The sequence below is a fragment of the Poromitra crassiceps genome, assembly GCF_964638095.1.
Source record: "Poromitra crassiceps genome assembly, contig: HAP1_SCAFFOLD_92, whole genome shotgun sequence".
Taxonomy (NCBI): domain Eukaryota; kingdom Metazoa; phylum Chordata; class Actinopteri; order Beryciformes; family Melamphaidae; genus Poromitra; species Poromitra crassiceps.
The window spans coordinates 66,709-88,848 of NW_028152243.1; the positions used below are offsets into that span (position 1 = coordinate 66,709).

At 44.9% G+C, this 22,140-nt stretch overlaps 1 protein-coding gene across 2 annotated transcripts in view; it reads left to right on the forward strand.

The window, feature by feature from the left end:
• Positions 1-7,653, forward strand: part of LOC310800831 (arginase-1-like) — a 37,447-nt gene extending 29,794 nt beyond the window's left edge. For both annotated transcript variants that reach the window (XM_083664736.1, XM_083664737.1), the window contains 2 exons: positions 3,995-4,131; positions 7,062-7,653. In XM_083664736.1, the coding sequence (XP_083520862.1) occupies positions 3,995-4,131; positions 7,062-7,225 (301 nt within the window). In that variant the 3' untranslated portion in view covers positions 7,226-7,653. The remainder of the gene's footprint in view (positions 1-3,994; positions 4,132-7,061) is intronic.
• Positions 7,654-22,140: the final 14,487 nt, after the last annotated feature.

Below are 22,140 nucleotides of genomic sequence, written 5' to 3' on the forward strand. Positions count from 1 at the left end.
TCCCAGCTTTGTGAGTTGGAGGAGATTGAGAGAGGTAGAGGTCGAAGGATGAGAAGAAGTTAAGGAAGTGCAGAGATTGTAAGGTTACTGGCTGGATGTTGAAATCACCCAGAAGAATGAGTGGAGTACAATCCTCAGGAAAGACGGAGAGAAGGGTGTCCGTTAGTTTGTCAGCAGAAAACTTTTGGACATGGAAATGGACTTAAAAGTTCCAGGCAACTTGACACTGTCAACCGCCTTGAGATAGCTCTTGTTATAATTTGGCGCTATATTAATTATAAATTGGTTCATTGATCAAGGACGCAGACACCATAGCGCAGGAACAGGGCTTCGGAGGGCACTGCGTGAATGAGTAATCTTAAAGAAAAAAAATCTAAATGATCTGATTCCAGCATCTTAAATGTGAATATATATATATATATATATATATATATATATATATATATATATATATATATATATATATATATATATATAGCATCTTAAATGTGAATATATATATATATATATATATATATACATATTCACATATTCACATTTAAGATGCTGGAATCAGATCATTTAGATTTTTTTTCTTTAAGATTACTCATTCACGCAGTGCCCTCCGAAGCCCTGTTCCTGCGCTATGGTGTCTGCGTCCTATATATATATATATATATATATATATATATATATATATATATATATATATATATATATATATATATATATATATATATTTTAGAACAATATACGAACAAAACAAACAGGCTCATACACAGGAAAAGAAAGTACATAAGATAGGAAAAAAAAAACATACATCATGAACATTCAACATTAGTGCTGCTAACAGCCATCCAAAGTGTTTATGTGCTCGTAGGAGATAATGGACAAGGGATCCCACGCAAGGGGTCCATAAGATACCAGCTGGGCAAGCCATCCATCACCCCCAACCTTAGTCAACTCCTCTATGATAGTAAACTGAATATCTTGGGTTGTGCACAAAACAAGAGATTTGAGGACATCATCTTGGGGCTTTGGGAAACACAGAAAGACATTTTTCACCATTTTCTGACATTTTATAGACCAAACAACTAATCAATTAATTGAGAAAATAATCGACAGGACAGTTTTTCCTTCAAACGTTTGCTTTTTGGGATCTTTTTTGTCTCGCTGTAAGACTTGTGACCTCGAGACCTCGGGTCCAACATCATTCTTTAAAACACCTTGATAACCTCCTGACGTCATGATGCCAGGCATGTGTTCAAGGCTGATGCTGTCCTTGTTACAACTGCCCAGCCCCGAGCCAGTTATATGGTTGGGAACTCTCCAAGGTGCTGAAGCCATGTCCACTGCGGTGCATAACCCATGCTGGGTTATGAGAACTGTCCGACGTGCTGAAGGCAGCCCCGTCCACTGCTGGGCAGAATCTGCGCCAGCTTTCCCCCGGGGACCTGAAGGATCTCCAGGCAGCTTGCTGGTTTGCTGCCAGCGAGAGTCAGCGGACTATAGGAGATGGGTAGCTATCAGTCTGCAAATAGTCTCGCTGGCCAGCATCCTCTCCCTTCCGTCCGAGGAGTCTGGCACCACAGGTCTCCATAGTGGGATTGCGATGGGCAGCGCTTAGCGGCAGTGCCCTTGGAAAATAGTTTCAAACAATCCAACTTGCCGTTTTCAGTGTGTAGCAATGAGCTAGCGTGTAGGTTTCTGCCATTAGCTTGCTAGCTAGTTAGCGTCACTGCGGCGGCAGGGCACTATTTACAGTGACACACGGAGGAGGGAGCGGAAGCAGCTCTGATTGACATGGTCGGAGCCAATGACAGAGCTTGTAATAGGCCGGGAGCGGACATCCGGCTGCCACCGAAACAGTCGCTCAAATGGGAGGGCAGAGTAGAGCAGGGGAGGGTTTATCCCAGTAATGGAGACCTGCAGCGCCAGACTCCTCGGACGGAAGGGAGAGCTCTGACCATGTCAATCAGAGCGGCTTCCGCTCCCTCCTCCCTGTGTGTGGCTGTAAATAGTACCCTGCCGCATCAGTGAAAACAACAACGCTAACTAGCCAGCAAGCTAATGGCAGAAACCTACACGCTAGCTCGTTGCTACACGCTGAAAATGGCAAGTTGGATTGTTGGAAACTATTTTCCAAGGGCACTGCCGCCAAGCGCCACCCATCGCAATCCCACAATGGAGACCTGCGCCGCCAGACTCATCTAACGGTAGGGAGGGGAGGCTGGCCAGCGAGACTATCCACAGACTGTCAGTGCTGAGTCTTGATTCAACACCACACATCCTCACTGGTCCACAGACTGTAAGTGCTGAGTTTTGATTCAACACCACACGTCCTCACTGTCTCCAGTCAACACCACGCATCCTCACTGACTCCTATCTCCAGTCAACACCACATCCTCACTGTCTCCTGTCTCCAGTCAACACCACACATGCTCACACCAATCTGTTTTAATCATTCTTTTCTGCCCTCATGGTCAGATAGAATTTGCCATGCCTGGAGTGAAAAGGGGCTGGTCTCCATCAGTGACCTGTATATTGATGGCCAATTTGCATCCTTTGATCTTCTGAAGAGAGCATTTGAGTTGCCCCAAAGGCATCTTTATAGATATATACAAGCTAGACATTATGTCCGATCCAAGATTCTCAATTTTGAAGTTCTCCCAGATCAACATGTTTTTTTTAAGGTTTTGTTAAGCCCTCCCAACTCCAGGCATCTTATTTCTAAGTTTGTGTGTTTGTTCGACGATTGCATTAAGGCCCCCACTGAGAGGATCAGAGAGGCATGGCAGGAGGAACTTGATGTGGATCTGTCTGAAATCATATGGGACAGGAGTCTGTCTGTGGTCCAGCTCTGCTCAGTTAATAACAGACATAAACTTATTCAATTTAAAGTTGCTCACCGTCTTCATTACTCCAAGCATAGGTTACACAAGATATATCCTTCGGTCTCACCACTATGTGATAGGTGTCGGAGGGCACCCTGTCCCATGCTTTTTGGTTTTGCCCTTCACTATCAGGATTCTGGGCCAAAATATTTGACTGGTACTCCAAGGCCTACAAAATAACCCTCCAACTGGAGGCGGAACTCGCCATCTTCGGCTGCTCGGAGTCCTCTTTGCTCCTCCCAACGGCCGTGCCTCAATCTCTGACACAAGGAATGACAGTTGCCAAGAAACTAATTTTGAAGGAATGGAAGTCCTCCTCTCCACCTTCTTTTCAGCTGTGGCTGACAGACATGATCTCAGTTATACGTATGGAGAGACTCAAATTCCAGAGGACAAATTCTTTAGGGAGATTTTCTGTTGTTTGGGACCCGTTCCTGACCTATTTCGATCGGGCTAGGGGCGGTAATTGAGTTTCTTTTGGATCCTTTGCACAGTTTTTTTTTTTTTTATCGTTTTGTAAGCACAGTTTTTTTATGACTGGTAGCACCATTTTGTGGCATTGTAATGTTGAATGTATGTATATATGTTTTTTCTTTTCTTTTTTCCTGTTCTTGTTTTATTTTCTTTATGTTCTGAAAATGTAAAATAAAAAATAAAAAAAAAGAACACAACACATCCTCACTGTCTCCTGTCTCCAGTCAACACCACGCATCCTCACTGACTCCTGTCTCCAGTCAACACCATGCATCCTCACTGTCTCCTGTCAACACCACGCATCCTCCCTGTCTCCAGTCAACACCACGTGTCCTCACTGTCTCCTGTCTCCACTCAACACCACATATCCTCAATGTCTCCTGTCTCCAGTCAACACCATGCGTCCTCACTGTCTCCTGTCTCCAGTCAACACCACCCATCCTCACTGACTCCTGTCTCCAGTTAACACCACGCGTCCTCACTGTCTCCAGGCAACACCACCAAATGTTACAAATACTCTGTAGACTCTGTAGGTGGATTATCCAAATAAAGTGTTACCAAGACTTTAAACTCACCTTTTGTCTCCGCATCCTTGTGTCCAGCCATTACACAGCCTTTACAGTCCTACTTGTTTACCTCCATAACAGAGTGAAGAAGCCGCTCCACCTGAGCTATGACATCGATGCCATCGACCCGTCGGTGACGCCGGCCACCGGGACGCCAGTGGTGGGCGGGCTGAGCTACAGGGAGGGAATCTACATCACAGAGGCCCTCTGCCAGACAGGTGGGACCACAGCAGCAAGATACTTAATTAAAAGTGACATTTCTGGGGGGTGTCTGCTGGGTACTGTAGAGGTAAAAGCACTCGCCTACCACCGCAGAAACCCGGGTTCAATTCCCGGCAGCGGTACTTCCGGCTTGGTCAGATGTTCCTACAGACACAATTGGCCGTGTCTGCGGGTGGGAAGTTGGTGGGGTATGAGTCCTGATCGCAGCACTAGTGCCTCCTCTGGTCGATCGGGGGACATGTTCGCGGGGAGGTGAACTGAGGGGAATAGCATGATCCTCCCATGCGCTGCGTTCTGCCAGTCAGGTGGAAAGAAGCGGCTGGCGACTGCACATGTATTGGAGGAAGCATCTGCTACTCTACAACTGTCCCCAGATCGCCAGAGGGGGTGAAGCAATGACCAGGACACCAGGGAAAAGCGGCCAAGTACAATTGGGGAGAAAATGTGAGAAACACTGATTTAAAAAGTACAGTATATATATATATATATATATATATATATATATATATATATATATATATATATATATATATATATATATATATATAGTTACAAGATCGGCACAGTCGTTTGCTCAAATTCTTGCTCATAGTCTAGGACTGGCATTATGATGTATAACATGTGAACAGAAACAATTAATCAGGCTGTTGGATTGAGATGCAGACTCACTCATTATCTTTAGCTGACGTGGTCTCCAGGAGTGATCCCAGCCCTGGAACAGCTCTGACGGTTGGATACGTGAGGGATCCGGGGTACTCCTCACGTGCTCCGATAGTCCTATGAGACAAAACATAAAGAGGGTGAACAGTGCACAACGAAAATATAAACTAGCATAGACTATCAACAAGCTGCTTTGCGGGCCGTCCATGTGTTCTTACAGTGTTGTGAAGGCTGTATAAATGTGTAACCTGACACTGTCATATGGTTTGTTTTCACATAACCATATGGGAACGAGTCACGCGAGAAACCTTGGTACTTGGCCACCTCACAGCCTACCACCTCATCCTCTCCAATTTCACTGCTGCAGTCTCTCATGCTAAAACCTCCTTCTTCACCTCGCTAATCCAGTCTTCTGCCTCCAACCCCAGCAAACTGCTTTCCAACTGCTTTCCATTCATCTCTCCCATAACAACCTATCCGATGCTTTTCAATCTGGCTTCAAACCCGCCCACTCCACTGAAACTGCTCTCCTCTCTGTCACTCGGGCTCTTCATTCCGCCAAAGCTGCATCCCTCTCCTCAGTTCTCATACTTCTCGACTTATCTGCTGCATTCAATACCGTCAATCACCAAATCCTCCTCGCTACTCTCTCCGACCTGGGTATCACTGGCTCTGCACTCTCTTGGTTCTCTTCCTATCTCTCCCACCGCTCCTATCAGGTCTCCTAGAGAGGATCCCTTTCGACCCCCTGCACTCTTTCCACGGGTGTCCCTCAGGGTTCTGTCCTTGGTCCTTTTCTCTTCCTTCTCTACATGACTTAATTCCGCCACATCATCACATCCCATGGTTTTTCATACCACTCATATGCCGATGCCACCCAGCTGTTCCTTTCCTTCCCCCCCTCTGACACTCAAGTTGAATTACGGATCTCGGCTTGCCTCATAGACATTGGCACCTGGATGTCCAACCACCACCTCAAACTCAACATCAGCAAAAACTGAGCTCCTCCTCTTCCCCAAAGCCTGTCCTGTAACCAACCTCTCCATCTCCCTCAACAACACTACTGTCCTTCCCTCACAAACAGCCAGAAACCTTGGAGTCACTCTTGAGAACCAACTGTCCTTCACTACCCACATCGCAGCAATAGCCCGGTCCTGCAGATTCGCCCTTTTCAATATTCGCTAAATCCGTCCATTCCTTTCCAGACAAGCAGCGCAACTTCTCACCCAATCACTCATCCTGTCGCGTCTGGACTATGTTCTACTGGCCGGTCTGCCTGTTTCTGACATTCAACCACTCCAACTTATTCAAAATGCTGCAGCCCGCCTTGTTTTCAACCTACCAAAATTCTCCCACATCACCCCCCTCTTTCATGAACTTCACTGGCTTCCCATCATTGCAAGGATCAAATTCAAAACACTAGTTCTGGCCTACACAGTTCACCACACAGCCCCACCATACATCAGTTTCTAGATCCCTCACCGCTCACTCCGACCCTCCACTAGCTCAGGATGCCTTGCCCCTCCCCCCCTACGTGGTTTTAACAGCTCCCGATCACGACTTTTTCCCCATCTTGCACCAAAATGGTGGAACGAGCTCCCCTCTACAATAAGAACGGCCGAATCACTACCCATTTTCAAAAAACAGTTAAAAACCCATCTTTTCAGACTTCATGTTGCCCCCCTGTAAACCCTCTCTAGCTCCTATGCACTTTGACTCTTACGCACTTTTATCTCTTCTCTCTTCTACCTTGCTATCCTCCTTCTTCTTATCCGCACCTCTATTGTCTGTAAATGTGTTTTAATTTAATTGCTGTTTATACATGTGTTCGTTTAAAACTTGTATTTATTTTTTCTTTTTATTGCTGTACTGTGTTATAACCCGGTTGTATGTCGCTTTGGATAAAGGTGTCTGCCAAATATCAATAAAGTAAAGTAAAGTAAAAGTAAACCGTTTCAAAGGGCAGGCACTTTCAACAAATACCTGACAGGTGATTGGATGAACCATCTGTCACGTATCACGCCTATCACGGGCTCGCTCTCGCTGGTGTCACACCTAAATCCCGCCCGTAGGTGTCTCATCGGACGCTGATTGGTGCAAACCACTGGTGGTTCAGATTTAAACCAATAGATTGGAGCGTGGCAAGATGATCGTGATCTCATGATATCACATGAAGGTTGCGGTTATTCAATCAATCAATCAGATAAAGTCAATCAATCAGATAAAGGGATGTGTGAATTCATTCCTTGTGTTCTCCTCGACACAGGCCTCCTGTCGGCGGTGGACCTGGTGGAGGTGAACCCTCTGCTGGGCCAGACGGAGCGGGAGGTGCGGTCCACGGTGAGCACAGCCGTGGATCTGCTGCTGGGCTGCTTCGGCCGCCGGCGAGAGGGAAACCATGCGCCGGACTATCGCCTGCCCGAGCAGTGACCCACACAGGGAGGCAGGGAGACAGAAGTTGGGTTTCCATAAAATGTATCGCAAATTTGAACCGAATTTTCTGAAAATCGGCAAAACAAAATGATATAGTCTGCATGTTTCCATCCACTATTATTTAGGAGTTGGTGCGCAGCAATTGTGCTGTCTGCCAGTGCCTGCTGATTAAAACCTGATGCGTGCTGTTGTCTTGCTGGCAGCAACCAAGCTGTATGAAAATTAATGATTAATTATTAAAACTGTTTTGATTATCCACAATGCTACACCATGAAATGGATTACCAGGTGCCACTCTTCGATTCGGGATAGGTACATAATGTGTAATCCATGTAGCAGTTACTGTAAGTGAATAAAATGTCGAATACAAGTCTTCAGCTTACTGTGATATTGTTAGATATTGAGTGTAGTGAGTCCAGTGTCCTTGCCTGCTTTTTTGTATGTGTGAAAATAAAATCACAAATATTTTCATGGTTGTCCGTGTATAGTTTCATGTTATGATCCAAACCCCTAGACTGGGTCATCCTAGCCTACCTATTCATAACAAGCCTTTTACGTTCGGGGTGTAACTTTTGGCAGTATTCGCAAGACAACATGAAAGTGCATGGTTTTTGGTTAAACAAGAGGTAACCGAGAGACAGAGATGGGAAAAGTGCTGACATTCTGTACTTGAGTAGAAGTACAGTTATTTGTGTAAAAAACTACTCTGGTAAAAGTAGAAGCACTGATTCAATTATTTTATTCAAGTAAAAGTAAAAAAGTACAGGCTCTGAAATGTACCCAACGAGTAAAAGTAAAAGTAAAAGTATTTTTACCGTATCTTTCTGAATGACTGAACCTCACATCATAGAATATAATTTGAGGATAAATGACCCCCTACAAATGTTTTACACATCTTAAAACTCTACTTTAAATAGTGCTATGTTTTTTCCACACAAAAACCCCCCATTAAAATCACATCTAGTCCTCCCTCATTAATATTTCCATGATATATGAATGTGCAAATAGTTAGACAACTTTAACTGCTGGATACAAGGGGCTCTATCGTTGCATCGGCCTATGAACTGCGCCCAACGCCAGACGCAGCCCAGAGTAGTGGGCGTGGACCAGCGCACTCAATATTTTGGTATCGGCGCTACACGCAGCCTTAGCATTACAACCACGCCTTTTAAGCGTAAAATTATGCACAGTCTGCTCATTGGACAAGTGCAGTAAACCAGTCCCCAGCTTGCCTTTTAAGCTCCAATTCCACGGAGCGATCCAGTCCGGTCAAAGCCAAGCGCTCTGCTCCCCCCCTCCCTTTCATCCCCAAGCGCTCTGCTCCCCCCCTCCCTTTCATCCCCCTCTGTCTGTCTCTATATATAGGCTATTATTCCATATTATTATGCTTCTCAAACCAATCTAACTGCAGTTTAAATACTGCAAGCATCTAAATACGCTACACTATAGCAAGATCAAAGTGAAAAGAATGTTCTAAACGCATCGGCTAGAAAAAAATAGTGTAGCCTATCCCTATGATGAGATTAGATTGGTGAAAGTTTGTCCAGAATGATATAGTTTTCTCTCCCCTGCTGCACAGGTAGGATGATGCATATAAATATAGCCTACATTATGTAAAGTCATTGCAGAAATGTTTTTTTTTTTGTAAAACTAAATGTGAAGTAGGGCCAATTTATTGGAGCAGACATCACAGTATAGCACATGACAGTAGAACCGCGTTACACTGTCACTTATCTAAATCACGTTAATATGTTTCACATAGGGCTGTGTTTGGATTTTGCGATTTTATTTTGTCCAATATTGAAATGTGCTGCAATTGCATGTTGTGGACCATTACACATTATTTCGATCTATTTCGATGTACCTTTCTATCTATTTAGGCTAATTTGGATGCGATTTATTATCAAAATGTATTAGCCCAATGCATGCTGGGAGATTTCACGTGTGGCTGTTGCAGGGCAGCCAGGCAGTGAATGTTTGGCCAGAATTATCTCGTTTTCTCACGCCTTCACTGCACAGGTAGGATGATGCAACAGTCTCTGAATGTCACGGGCTCAAAACTGTTAGAAAAAACTGTCATGTTGTTATACTATGTACGGTATAACAACTTATTTTTTCTGAGAGATAGAGAGAACTGGCAAACTTTTTTTCAAGCAGTCGTATTGTGCCTGTCAGACTGATGAGCAAGAGAGAGGGAGTGACACAGAGAGAACGGGGACAGAGGAGAGGCAGAGGACCGCTCCGCACAACCGGCGCACTGAATAGGCCTGGTTCTCAAAAGCGCAAAGCGCTAAATTAACGCCAGGAGGGAAGATATCATTAGGCCGGTATTTAAGGCCGAAACGCCCATTCTCGCCCATTCTGGGACTGTGCCACTATATATAATGCTTTGTTTTGACAAACATACATACCTGATTCACGTTGACTGATATATCTATCTGCATTCATGGTCAGGAAAGAGCACTTTTTACAGGCTGAAAAAAAGGCAGGGGCTCAAGCCCCCTTTGATGTATATGTGTGCACGTGCCTGGCAGGGACATGCAGAAAATATTAGAGGGGCAGAGGCTCAAATTCTTGCTGTCTGCACCGCCGAAATTTCAACATGAAACTGAAATGGGGGGGGGGGGGGGGGGTGGCTCTCTGTATAATGCTTTGTTTTGACAAACATACATGCCTGATTCACGCTGACTGATATATCTGTCAGTGTGCGCCTGTGCTGCTGTCGTTCAGTCTGCATGTGGCTGAGTGCGCACTGCTGGAGTGGGCGGGGATGGGCCGTCTCGCTCTCAACAGTCAATGGGCAAGCCACGTGCGGTTTTTGGGCTGCTGCCTTCAGGGGCGGCTTAGAAAAACACTGGTCCATGCAGAGGCCTATTAGAAATGGTACATTCAAGGCCAAGAGAGCTCGGAAAAGGCATTTCTCTTTGAATGCTGCCTTCAGTGACTGCATGGAAAGGGCAATTTCCATACAAGGCACCATTAGAAATGCTTCATTCATGGTCAGGAAAGGGCACTTTTTACAGACTGAAAAAAAGGCAGGGGCTCAAGCCCCCTTTGATGTCTATGTGTGCACGTGCCTGGGGGCATGCACATGCGGTTATTTAAAAAACACTGATTGGAAAAGCCGGATTATTGGCAACTCTGGCCGCAGCGAGATGAAAATCCTCCTCTCCTGGGAGAAGAGGTGGGAGGAGTGAAGAGGAGCAGGGTGCTTTTCCTGTTCAACTTTCCTCAGCTTTCAGCGCCAAGAGCGCTGTACTAAAAAAAAGAAAACACCACCAGCTTTTAAACGCGATGAAATGCTTCTTGAAAGAGATGCGCGCTAAGCGTGTACTTATAGAGAATGAATTGCAAAAAGATGCTGTGAGCGCATACCGGTGTTTTTCAGCTCTGCCTATTACGACTTACTTTGCCAATTCCTCGCCTGCCTTTTGCTATCTTATCTTTTCTCTGCATGCGATATCCACATCGCTACTCAATAACTCTTCTCTCTCAATCCGCGGACATCTGAAACAACCGTTCTATCGCTAAACGTTAGCCTAGCCGCCTGCTAGGCTAACGTAAACAAGAGCTGCTAGCCACCAGCTAGCAGCTAACGCTAAACTGTTTACAATGCCCTCGCTCTCCCCCCTGGATAATCACCATGCTACAGGACTATTCAATACGACGACGCTTAGTGGATCCGTGGAATCACGCTCATTTCCTTCGGATGATGAAGTTTTCTTCAAGCTGCCTGATGCTACTTCAACACCAGCTCCCTCAGTATCTCGAGTCCTGTCCATCGCGCAACTAACTACAACATCCGAGTGACTGGTCCGTCAACCTAGGCTACCAGCCTCTGCTCCCAAGGCCTCGGTTCCCCGGGCATCGCAACGGCGTGAGCTGCTTCTGGCCGCAGCACTATGACACGCTCCTGACATGGCTAACGCCAGCCATCCCCCTCCCGAATCGGGTAAGATAGATCCAACTCTTACTATCCACTCTCTCTTAGATATGATTAAACTATTAGAAAATCGTGTTTCCCAACTAGAGAACGATAAACGCCAGTCACTTAATGATAGTCTTGTTACACTTAACCAGACTGGCTTCCCTGATAATTTACAATGTACCCCAGTAGCTGATGTGCATTGTGAATTAAGCGAGGATGCTAGCTGCGGTCCAGCTGGTGCCCTCGTTAATGCTACCCCGCAGCACGAGCAGAACAACCCGGCCAATGTCTCGTTGGCCCCACAGTCTGTGGATGATGGGTTTACAGTTGTCTCACGCTGCCATGGCGTTAAACGTGCACAGCCCGCCGCTGTGCAGCCCGTTTCCCAACAAACCACTTCGGTTGAGATTCGGAATAGATTCACGCCGCTTGCTAACTCTCCTGTTCAGCATGCTGCATCGTCCGCTCCGCCCGACAATATTAAACCCTCTATTCTATTGATTGGAGACTCTATAACCCGCAATATCAAGCTTAACACACCAGCCGAGATAGTTTGTCTGCCCGGGGCCAGAGTACCCGACATTGAAGCTACTCTTAGGGTGCTAACAAACAGCCATAGACAGACAATTACCCAGGCTACCCATGATAACATCATACTACATGTTGGCACCAACAATGCTAGGTTTAAACAATTTAAGATCACAAAGCACAGCATAACTAGGACCTGTGCTTTTGCTAGCAAGATGAGTCGGCATCCATTAATTGTCTCTGGTCCCCTCCCTGTCACACTTAACTCTGACATTTTTAGCAGGCTGTTCTGGCTCAATAACTGGCTGGCCAAACACTGTGCTGATAAGGGCTACCTATTCTTAGATAACTGGCCCTCCTTTAGAGGCATGACTGGCATGCTTAAGGTGGATGGCATCCACCCTACCCCATTGGGCGCCAGCACTCTATCAAAAAACCTGGATAGTTGCCTACGGCAAACCCAGACTACTATCCTTGATTGACAGTTTCACCCACAACATGCAGGGCCACAGTCTGCTAGACAGCCTGTTAGTTCTACTTGTGCGGTTATGGAGTCTGCTAGTTCAATTAACGTAGTCTATCAAATACAGACTGTGCTCCGTCCGCGCCGCACTATTACTAGTAACCGACCCATAAACGCTCTGCAAAATCCTAACCCAAACCGTATTGTTATTAATCCGATTGTTACCACCGCCGCTCCGTCTCCGTATTATACCACGATCTCTCAAATTAACACAGTTTCTCTTCGTCGCCCCGTCCCCTCACGCCGCTCTCGTCCACCCCTCAAAACGTTAAACACCAACCTCATTGAGATTAAATCTACTCTTGGTGTCGAATGCTCTAAATTAACTAACACTGATGATAAACCTATTCGATTTGGATTCATTAATATCAGATCAATCACCAATAAAGCCCTCCTGGTCAATGACTTAATCATTGAACATAATATTGACGTTATGGGATTATGCGAAACCTGGCTAAAACTGGACGTTGTTCTTCCACTCATTGAAGCCTCCCCCCCTAACTTTGACAATTCGCATGTTGCCAGAATGTCAAGAAATGGTGGGGGCGTTGGCCTAATTTATAACTCAAATCTAGGTCTTTTGCAGGATCAAAAGTATAAGCTCTTATCTTGTGAGATACTTACTATGAGACACTCTAATATAGCTGGCCTCGGAGCCTTCTTCCTAGTTATGCTTTACCGCCCACCTGGGCCCTATTCATCTTTTCTTGATGAATTTTCCAATTTTCTCTCTGACCTCGTAACCCGCACGGATAATATCCTTATCATTGGCGATTTCAATATTCATGTTAACTGTAAAGCTGACCCACTCTGCAAAGCCTTTCTATCTTTAGTCGACACCCTTGGCTTTGCTCAGCTGGTTCATGAACAAACGCATTCTAACGGCAACACGCTTGATCTCGTCCTCGCTCGTGGGGTTAACGTCTCAGATCTGTCAGTCATGATATACCCTCCAGCACTGTCAGATCATTATCTCATTAAATTTAAAATAGACCTGCCCCTCCGGCAATCAAACCTAGCCGATACCTATACCGCCCGGCGTATCGATAGTTCTACTCCCACTGAACTCGCTGATTTGTTATCGGGGCCGCTTTCCTCTCTCCCAGAGCGGATCAACTCCATTAATTAATTCACAAATCAATTTAACTCAATCCTACTCGCCTCGCTTGATTCTATCGCACCTCTACGTACTAAAATCCGTCGCCCTAAAAAACCCTCACCTTGGTATACTGACGATACACGCGCACAAAAACTAATATGCAGAAAACTAGAACGTAAATGGCGATCATCCAAGCTTGAAGTCTATCGACTAGCTTGGAGTGATAGCCTATTAAAATACAAATGTATGCTGTCCGCTGCTAGAGCCTCCTACCTATCAGATCTTATTAACACTAATAAAAATAATCCTAAATTTCTATTTGACACGGTCGCAAATCTTACTCGCAAACCCTCCCCCAATACAAACTCTCCATTTACAGCTAATGACTTCCTTGACTTCTTTAACCGCAAGATTATCTGTATTAGAGATGAAATTAGCAACTCTCTATTACTGACAAAGGGTGCTAACCCCTCTCCTAGCCCTGTCCTTAGAACCTTAGACAAGAGTATTATACTCTCGAATTTTGAGACTATTTCTCTAAATGCACTTTCAAAAATTGTACTTTCATCTAAATCCACAACCTGTTTATTCGACCCTCTCCCTGCAAAGTTGATTAAGGAACTCCTTCCAATATTAGGCCCCCCCTTACTTAACACTTTGAGTGCCACGGCCCTTGGGCAAAAGGTTGCTTGCTGTGCCACATAGGCCGCAATGCATTTTAAAACAGTCATATAATTTCTTTAATAATTACTATGTAAACACTGAACACGCACAAATAACGATGAGACTCTCTTCTATCACCTGCAAAAAAAAGTTTATTGATCCCATTTTCCGTTCTTTAGTTATGAGCCGGAGAAGATAGCTTGATTGAACCAAAAACAGCCCTTTTTTTCTACGAGCTGAGATAATGAGCCTTTTGTGAAATTAAACATTTCAAGCACATCACTGACTCTGAAGCTAATTTTCTGATGTCTGGGTCTGTCTGGGTGAAGTGTATGCTGCTCTGCGTGCTCTGCGTGCCCCCCCCCCCCCCCTCAACTGCACACGCCTCCTCCTGGGTGTGTCTGGTGGCTCTCTGCTGAGTTTGTGAAGGGTGAAGGGTGCGCGACATCCAGCTTTTTGGTTCCGCGTGTGTTTGTCACGGGCTCCCATGCTTCCAGTTGAGAATAATAAGGCTGATTATGCGAATGTGCTGTAGCAGCGGACACGGAGGTGCTCAGTTGTGACAGCGGATGCAGCTGCTGCGGGCACAGCTGGCGTTTGGCTTCATGCATGTCGATGCATACGGACGGATGCGATGCGATTTCCTTTTTCCCCAGCGACTTCTTCTGTTTGTTTGGCTCCACTTTCTCTTATCAGGAGAGTGCTGTCGCCACCTAATGGGTTTGTAAAATAGGTTATAGACCTCCAATAGCTACAATATTGTAAGAGGCGATGTAAGAAGCTTAGATCGACACCCCCCCGTCAAAAAAACAATTTGGAGTTACTGACGCCATTTGGCGTCGCTGGCAGCCTACGGTAAATTTCTAATGACGCCATATGGCGTCGCTGGCACTCAATGTGTTAACATTATCAATAGCTCCCTCTCCTCTGGCATTGTCCTTGCCTCCTTCAAATCTGCTGTAATCAAACCTCTACTCAAAAAGCCAAATCTTGATTCTGAGGTTCTTAACAACTTCAGACCAATCTCAAATCTCCCCTTCCTCTCTAAAGTTCTTGAAAAAGTAGTCTCGACCCAATTAACTGACTACCTCTCGCATAATAAACTTCTCGATCCCTTTCAATCTGGTTTTAGATCACTCCATAGTACTGAAACTGCTCTTACAAAAGTAACCAATGACCTTCTCCTCGCGTCCGACTCTAATTTCTCCTCTCTTCTCATATTATTAGATTTAAGTGCAGCCTTCGATACAATCGATCATAAGATCCTCCTAGACCGCTTATCTAACTACGTAGGTATCCGGGGCACTGCCCTATCCTGGCTAAAGTCATATTTGTCTGATAGGACACATTGTGTCTCATATAAAAATATTATGTCCACATTCTCCTCAGTGAAGTTTGGTGTACTGCAGGGATCAGTCCTGGGTCCCTTACTCTTTGGTGTTTACTTACTGCCTCTTGGCGAAATTTTCCGTAGATATGGCATTAACTTCCACTGTTATGCCGATGATACCCAAATTTATATACCAATTAGACCAGACGATCGCTCTAAACTCGCTAATGTTGAATCCTGCTTAATCGCTGTTACAGATTGGATGTCAAATAATTTCTTGTGACTAAACGCCAACAAAACTGAACTACTAGTTGTTGGCCCAAAAACCCAACTTCCATTTCTCACTGATCTTAGTCTGAACATTGAGAACTGCGTAATTACTCCAAACTCAAAGGTGAAAAACCTAGGTGTTACCTTTGATCCTACTCTGTCATTCGATGCTCACATTAAGGATATCACTAAAATAGCTTTCTTTCATCTTCGCAATATCTCAAAGATCCGTCCCTTGCTAAATGCTACGGATGCCGAAACCTTAATACACGCCTTTGTTTCATCTAGACTCGACTACTGTAATGTCTTATTCTCTGGCCTTCCACTTTGTAGCACAAATAAATTACAACTCGTGCAAAACGCCGCTGCTAGAATTCTAACTAGAACTAAGAAGTTTGATCATATACTGTAACTCCGGTCTTAATCTCCCTCCACTGGCTCCCAATTCAGGCCAGATCAGACTTTAAGGTGCTTCTGTTAACCTATAAATCTTTGCATGGGCTCGCACCCCCGTACTTATCTGAGCTAATCATTCCTTATGTTCCCACGCATACTCTCCGCTCACAGGACGGTAATTATCTTACCGTCCCTAAAATTAAGAAAAAATCAGCAGGTAGCAGAGCATTTTCTTACCGTGCTCCACATCTCTGGAACCAGCTTCCTCTGTCAGTTAGGGAAGCTGGCTCCATTGAAATCTTCAAAACTAGACTCAAAACCCATTTATTCTCCCAATCATTTGGTTGTGCTTGATGGTTGTGTTTGATGATGTCATTCTCTAGAAATATTTATTAGCTCTTGAGTACATACAATCCTGAATTGCTGAGCGGGCTGTCTCAAGCCAGCAATATCAGTATAAAGTTAGACTTGACCTAATTTAATAATATGGCATCAGTCGACCCAGTAGCCTAGATAGAAAATCTAATAGCTGGTGAATAAACTTAGTCCTGAACTGCTGAGCGGGCTATCACAAGCCAGCAGTATCAGTATAAATTTAGACTTGACCTAATTTAATAATATGGCATCAGCCGACCCAGTAGCTCAGATATAAAATCAAATAGCTGGTAAATAAACTTAGTCCTGAACTGCTGAGCGGGCTATCACAAGCCAGCAGTATCAGTCTAAACTTAGACCTAGACTACCAAGACCTGAATTAGCAGTATAGTATTAGTCATCCTAAATAATCCTAATAAATTTTGGTTTGACCTAATTTTATTGTTGTCTATAAAGTTAGTTCCACCTCTGCGCAGATTCCTCCGCTCTCTTCTCTCTCTCCCCCTCAGGTGTCCTTCATTGGCCTGACGTACACCCCCGCCGCTGCAGCCCTAGGTCCGGCCGTCATCGCCCTAGCCACCTGTCGTCACTCTAGGCCATCTACCCACTACTCCTTCTCCTGTCTGACACCCTGACACCCCGGGCTCATCATCACCACCGACCCCTATCCTCATCATCCTGGTCACCTGCCTGCCTAAGGGAAGGGGGGGATGCCTCATCATCACCTCCAACTCCTATCCTCCCCTCCTCTTAATCATCACCTCCGACTCCTATCCTCCCCTCCCCTCCTCTTAATCAATGTCACCAACGCGGACTCATGGATTCCCCAGATCATCCTCATGGAACTCCCAATCTTGTTACCTTTTTTTTTTTTTTTTTCACCTAGCTAATTAGCTAGTATTCTCTAAACCTACGAACACTTAAAGACTACATTTTCTATTTCTTTTTGGACTCTACTTTTTACATTTTCAACTCTCTTCCCTGATCTTAGGATAATTTAAAAACTACATTTTTATATCCCTTTAGTTGGACTTCTTTTTACATTTTCAATTTTCTGTTCTTTTGTAAATTTTATTTCCATAATAAACCATTTACAGAGTTTCATTATCGGAAAACTCTGTACATGGTTTAGCCCGGCATCTCTCGGCCTGTCTCGGAGGGGAGTCCCCGGATGGGGTCCATTGCTGGGCCCCTACAGCACAACGACCTCACAAGGTTCCTCCTCAGCCAAGTCACTGAGGCAATCCATGTGGCGATCCATGTGTGGATTGCCACCATATGGTGGAAAGGTTTTCTTGCGTTCACTGGGGTGAGGGGGCGCCGCTGTGTCCCGGCCTGGCCTTCTCTCCCACGCCTTATGTGGGCGGGGGCCGGGGCGGGGGGGCATCGGTGCTCTTCATCACTGGTCGAGGGCTGCCGGTTGGTTTAGAATAGCTTAGGTAGGCGATAGATTAGCTACAGCCTAAGGCTGACCTGTTATAGTGTTCAGGCAAAGATCAGACTAGAGCAGAGTAGGATAGGCCAGATTAGGCTGTAGATTAGCTAGATCCCCTATGTCCCAGTTAGCTCTGGTTAATGTTTAGAGTAGTCAGTTGTCTGATCTTCTCCCCCCCCTCTCTTTCTCTTTCCCCCTTCCCCCGCTCCTTCTCTTCTTCCCCCTTCCTGTTCTCCCCTCTCCCACATTTCCCACTCCCCCCCCACCTCCTCTCTTTCCATGCTCTTTCCTCCCCCACATCCCACCCCCCCTCCCTTCTCCTGCTCTCTCCTCCTTCGCCCCTCCTCTGCTCCTTCTCCTTCTCCTCTTCTCCCCTATTTTCCCGAATCCCTGCCACTTCCTGCTCTCCCCTCTCTCACATTCCCCCTGCTCTCCCTCCCCTGCACCCTCCCACCTCTCCTTCTCTGTTCTCTCCTCCTCCACATTTTCCATTTTCTCCCCACCCTCGCCCTAATCCGGGCCCGTATCCTACTCTCTCCCCTCCCCCAACCCTAGACCCTACCTCTACCCTGGCTCTCCCTCCCCTGCACCCTCCCACCTCTCCTTCTCTGTTCTCTCCTCCTCCACATTTCCCATTTTCTCCCCACCTCCTCCCTCTCCTCCCCCAAATCCCCCCGCTCTCCCTCCCTCCTCCACTCTCCTGCTTTCTCCTCTTCCCGGTGTTTCTTCCTCTTCCCCCCTTCCCCCACTACTCTAAAGCATAGTACACATTCTACTCCAAAGCATGGCACCCACTCTATCCCCTCCAATATTTCGCCACTATTTAAAGCATGGCACCCATGCTCTTAGTATTTCTCCACTATTTAAAGCATGGCACCCATTCTTCCCTAAAGCAAGGCACCCATAAGCTCTATATGTGAACATGTGTTTATTTGGCAAAAGGACTCACTACTAAAGGCTTGCAGCCAATTAAATTAGGCATAGTTTGGTTGCTAAGAAATTGACATATGTCCGTTTGCAAGATGTGTGTCTATATTTCTCTATCATATAATTGCTCGATATGTTATTATTACTATTGTAATTTGTTAATGTTGTGTCAGTTAGACACAGTCAGTTAGACAGTTAGCCCTCCCTTCCCTGTTCTCTCCATATAGTCTCCCATACTCCTCTATACTCTCATACTCTTCCTTACGCTCTCTCCTCCCCCACATTTCCCATTCTCTCCCGACCTCCTCCCTCCCCCTGCTCTCCCTAATGTCTGCGTGTGTCTCCCCTCAGAGAACATCCATGTTTCTCTTCTTTGTGCTTCTTTGTCCATGCCCCTTAAGAGACCATCTAGCCAATGAGGTTTCATAATACTGAGAGAGAGGCTGAGAGAGCCAATCACAAGCAGACATCTACGGCACCGGAGGAGTGCCAAGTCATACTATTGGCGGAGCTGGAATGAGCTTTTATCTATTACTTCTGCTCCGTTCTCCCATTTCTACTCATTTTTAACTTACTTTCTCGTGCATTTAAACAAAAGTAACAAACCTGTTTTGAAAATGTACACAAGTAAAAGTACAGATACTTGTGTTAAAATGTAACGAGTAAAAGTAAAAAGTCGTCAGAAAATTAAATATTCAATAAGGGACCGTTCGTTATTTAGAAGCGGGGTCACTGGAGGGATTTCGAGTCCTCTGAAATAAAAAGCTGTAACCCTCCTGTGACCAAAATATATTTTTCTTTGGCCCTCCCCAAATGATTGGAAACATGTGATTGACCCTCCCCCAACACATGTTATAGTCCATGGGCCAAGGCTGAAATGTTGACATATCGGTACCACCTGAGGTGACCGCACAATTTTGTTATTTTTGTCTTCCTACATGTCTCTAGTTTATATTTTGGTATGATAACCCTTCGGATTTGGTAGCTTAAGGATAGTTATCACTCTGTAAACAAACCTACCCCCAAAAAAATGACAAAACCCTGATTTCATCATATCTCCTGAACCACACATGATAACGCAGAAAATGTGATGTCTACCCCTATGTTTTCATGGTCAGGGATTACAATGACACCCTATACAACATCATAAACTGTTCACATGAATAGTTGATGGTGAATTCAGTGGTGTTTTGGTGAATTCAGTGTTGTTTTGAGAAGATTACAATGCAATTAGTCCATGGGCCAATGGTGAAATCGGTACCACCTAAGGGGACCGCGCAATTTTTGTATTTCTGTCTTCCTACATGTCTCTAGTTTATATTTTGGTATGATAACCCTGCCAATGTGGTAGCTTATTGATAGTTATCACTCTGTAAAAAACCTCCCATATAAATGACAAAACCCTGATTTCTGTGTATTAGTCCAGATGATATGTGAAAATCATGTTCACTTTTTCATAAAAGCATGAAACTTGGTACGCATATAGTTTGGGGCCCCGTAAATCTTCAGAAATTAAGCCATCACAAAAATGTCTGGTGGTGGCCATTTTAATTCCGCCATAAGTGAATTGTGTAGTTTGCATCATATCTCCTGAACCACACATGATAACACAGAAAAGGTGATGTCTATCCCTATGTTTTCATGGTCAAGGATTACAATGATACCATATAGAACATCATAAACTGTTAAAGTAACTAATCAATGGTGAATTTAATGACATGAGAAGGAAATCACAGTTTCTGATAACTGATGCTATAACCTCAATTCCATGACCACTCTCATGGCTAAGATTTTTTGATGAGTAATTTAACTTCTATGGGCCTTTTGTTAAAATAGCCCCCAGGCCCCTCCCAAACATCCTGCGACTTTCTGCCAGACGGCCAAATCCAAGATGGCCACTGGTACACTCTTGAAAAATTTACTTTTGAATCAAAGCACCTAGAATAATGTATGAAGACACTTTTCGGTGTAAATCAACCACAAAGAATCTGATTCTGACATCAGTTTAAGTTTTTCACAGAATTCCAAGATGGCTGCCATCCAGTAGCGTGAAAACTTAACTTTTGAATGGCAACATATAGGTATGTGGTGTTTGGGGTTTATCATTTTTAGAGTAAGGACGGAGATTAACAATGGTGAATTATAGCTATTTTAATTGCAAATCCATGCCTACCAAACATGGTTTAGTAATGACAATTATTGTGTTTTGAGGGTAATTTCATAATTATGTTAGTCTCGCTGGCCAGCCTCCCCTCCCTACCGGGAGAGGAGTCTGGTGCCACGGAAACAGGCAACTGGGATAAGCCCTCCCCTGCTCTACAGCTGCTCCCCATTGGAGCGACTGTTTCAGTGGCTGCCGGATGTCTGCTCCCGGCTTATTACAAACTCTGTCATTGGCTCTGACCACGTCAATCAGAGCAGCTTCCGCTCCCTCCTCCCTGTGTGTCGCTGTAAATAGTGCCCTGCCGCCTCACTGAAAACAACAACGCTAACTAGCTAGCAAGCTAACGGCAGAAACCTACACGCTATCTCGTTGCTACACGCTGAAAAGGGCAAGTTGGATTGTTGGAAACTACACAGCAAAATTCCTAGAGTTGATCGACTGTTGTCAGATTAAATTTACTCTGTCAGATTCATCTTGACTAATGACAGTGTCAAACTACGCACCAACTACCCCTAGTGTTGGTGTCAATCACTGTAGTGGAATTGTCATTTACTCTGAACTCTGCGCAGATGCAGTAGCCATCCAGTATTAACCCCACCCACAAACTCAGTTCAGTGACGCCGCCATCTTTCGCTCACTTGGAGGCTTTTGAAGGTAAGACTAGAATCCAATTTTTAAGTGTATAAATGTCGATGTCGTTCGGTTTTCTAATCATTTAACGTTCGCTGGCTGTAAAGTATACTGTCCATGTGATTGTCATCGTTTGATAACGTAAATTCAATCTGTTCTAAGTAGTTAACTAACGTGGATTCGCCCACCCGCCATGCGGTACATTATTTTATCTAGCTAGCTAGCGTTAGCCGGTGCAATATTGAGATAATGCTATCTCTGACAATTCAACAGCAGGTGCGCTAAGGTAGCATGTTTTTCATGCATGGTTTGCAAATATTCCACCATCTAGTCTTTTATTTTGCACGCAGGTAACATTTGTAACGTGACATCTCAAACTGGGGTGCTACGCTTTGTAACCTGATAGAGCAACAGGTGTGTTCAATAGCCCGCAGCTCACACAGTTTACAGGCTGGCAAGCTAACGTTAATTTCTGGCGGACATCTTTTAGAGTATGGTCTTATCATTTTCTTTTCCACATTACCGATAACGTTATATAATATTGGCATACAGCCATGTTAGCCGTGACCTGTGAGGTGGTCCTGAGTGTAAAATATGCTTGCGTTGTTCACATCCACGTTAAACCAATGCATGCACGGATGCACT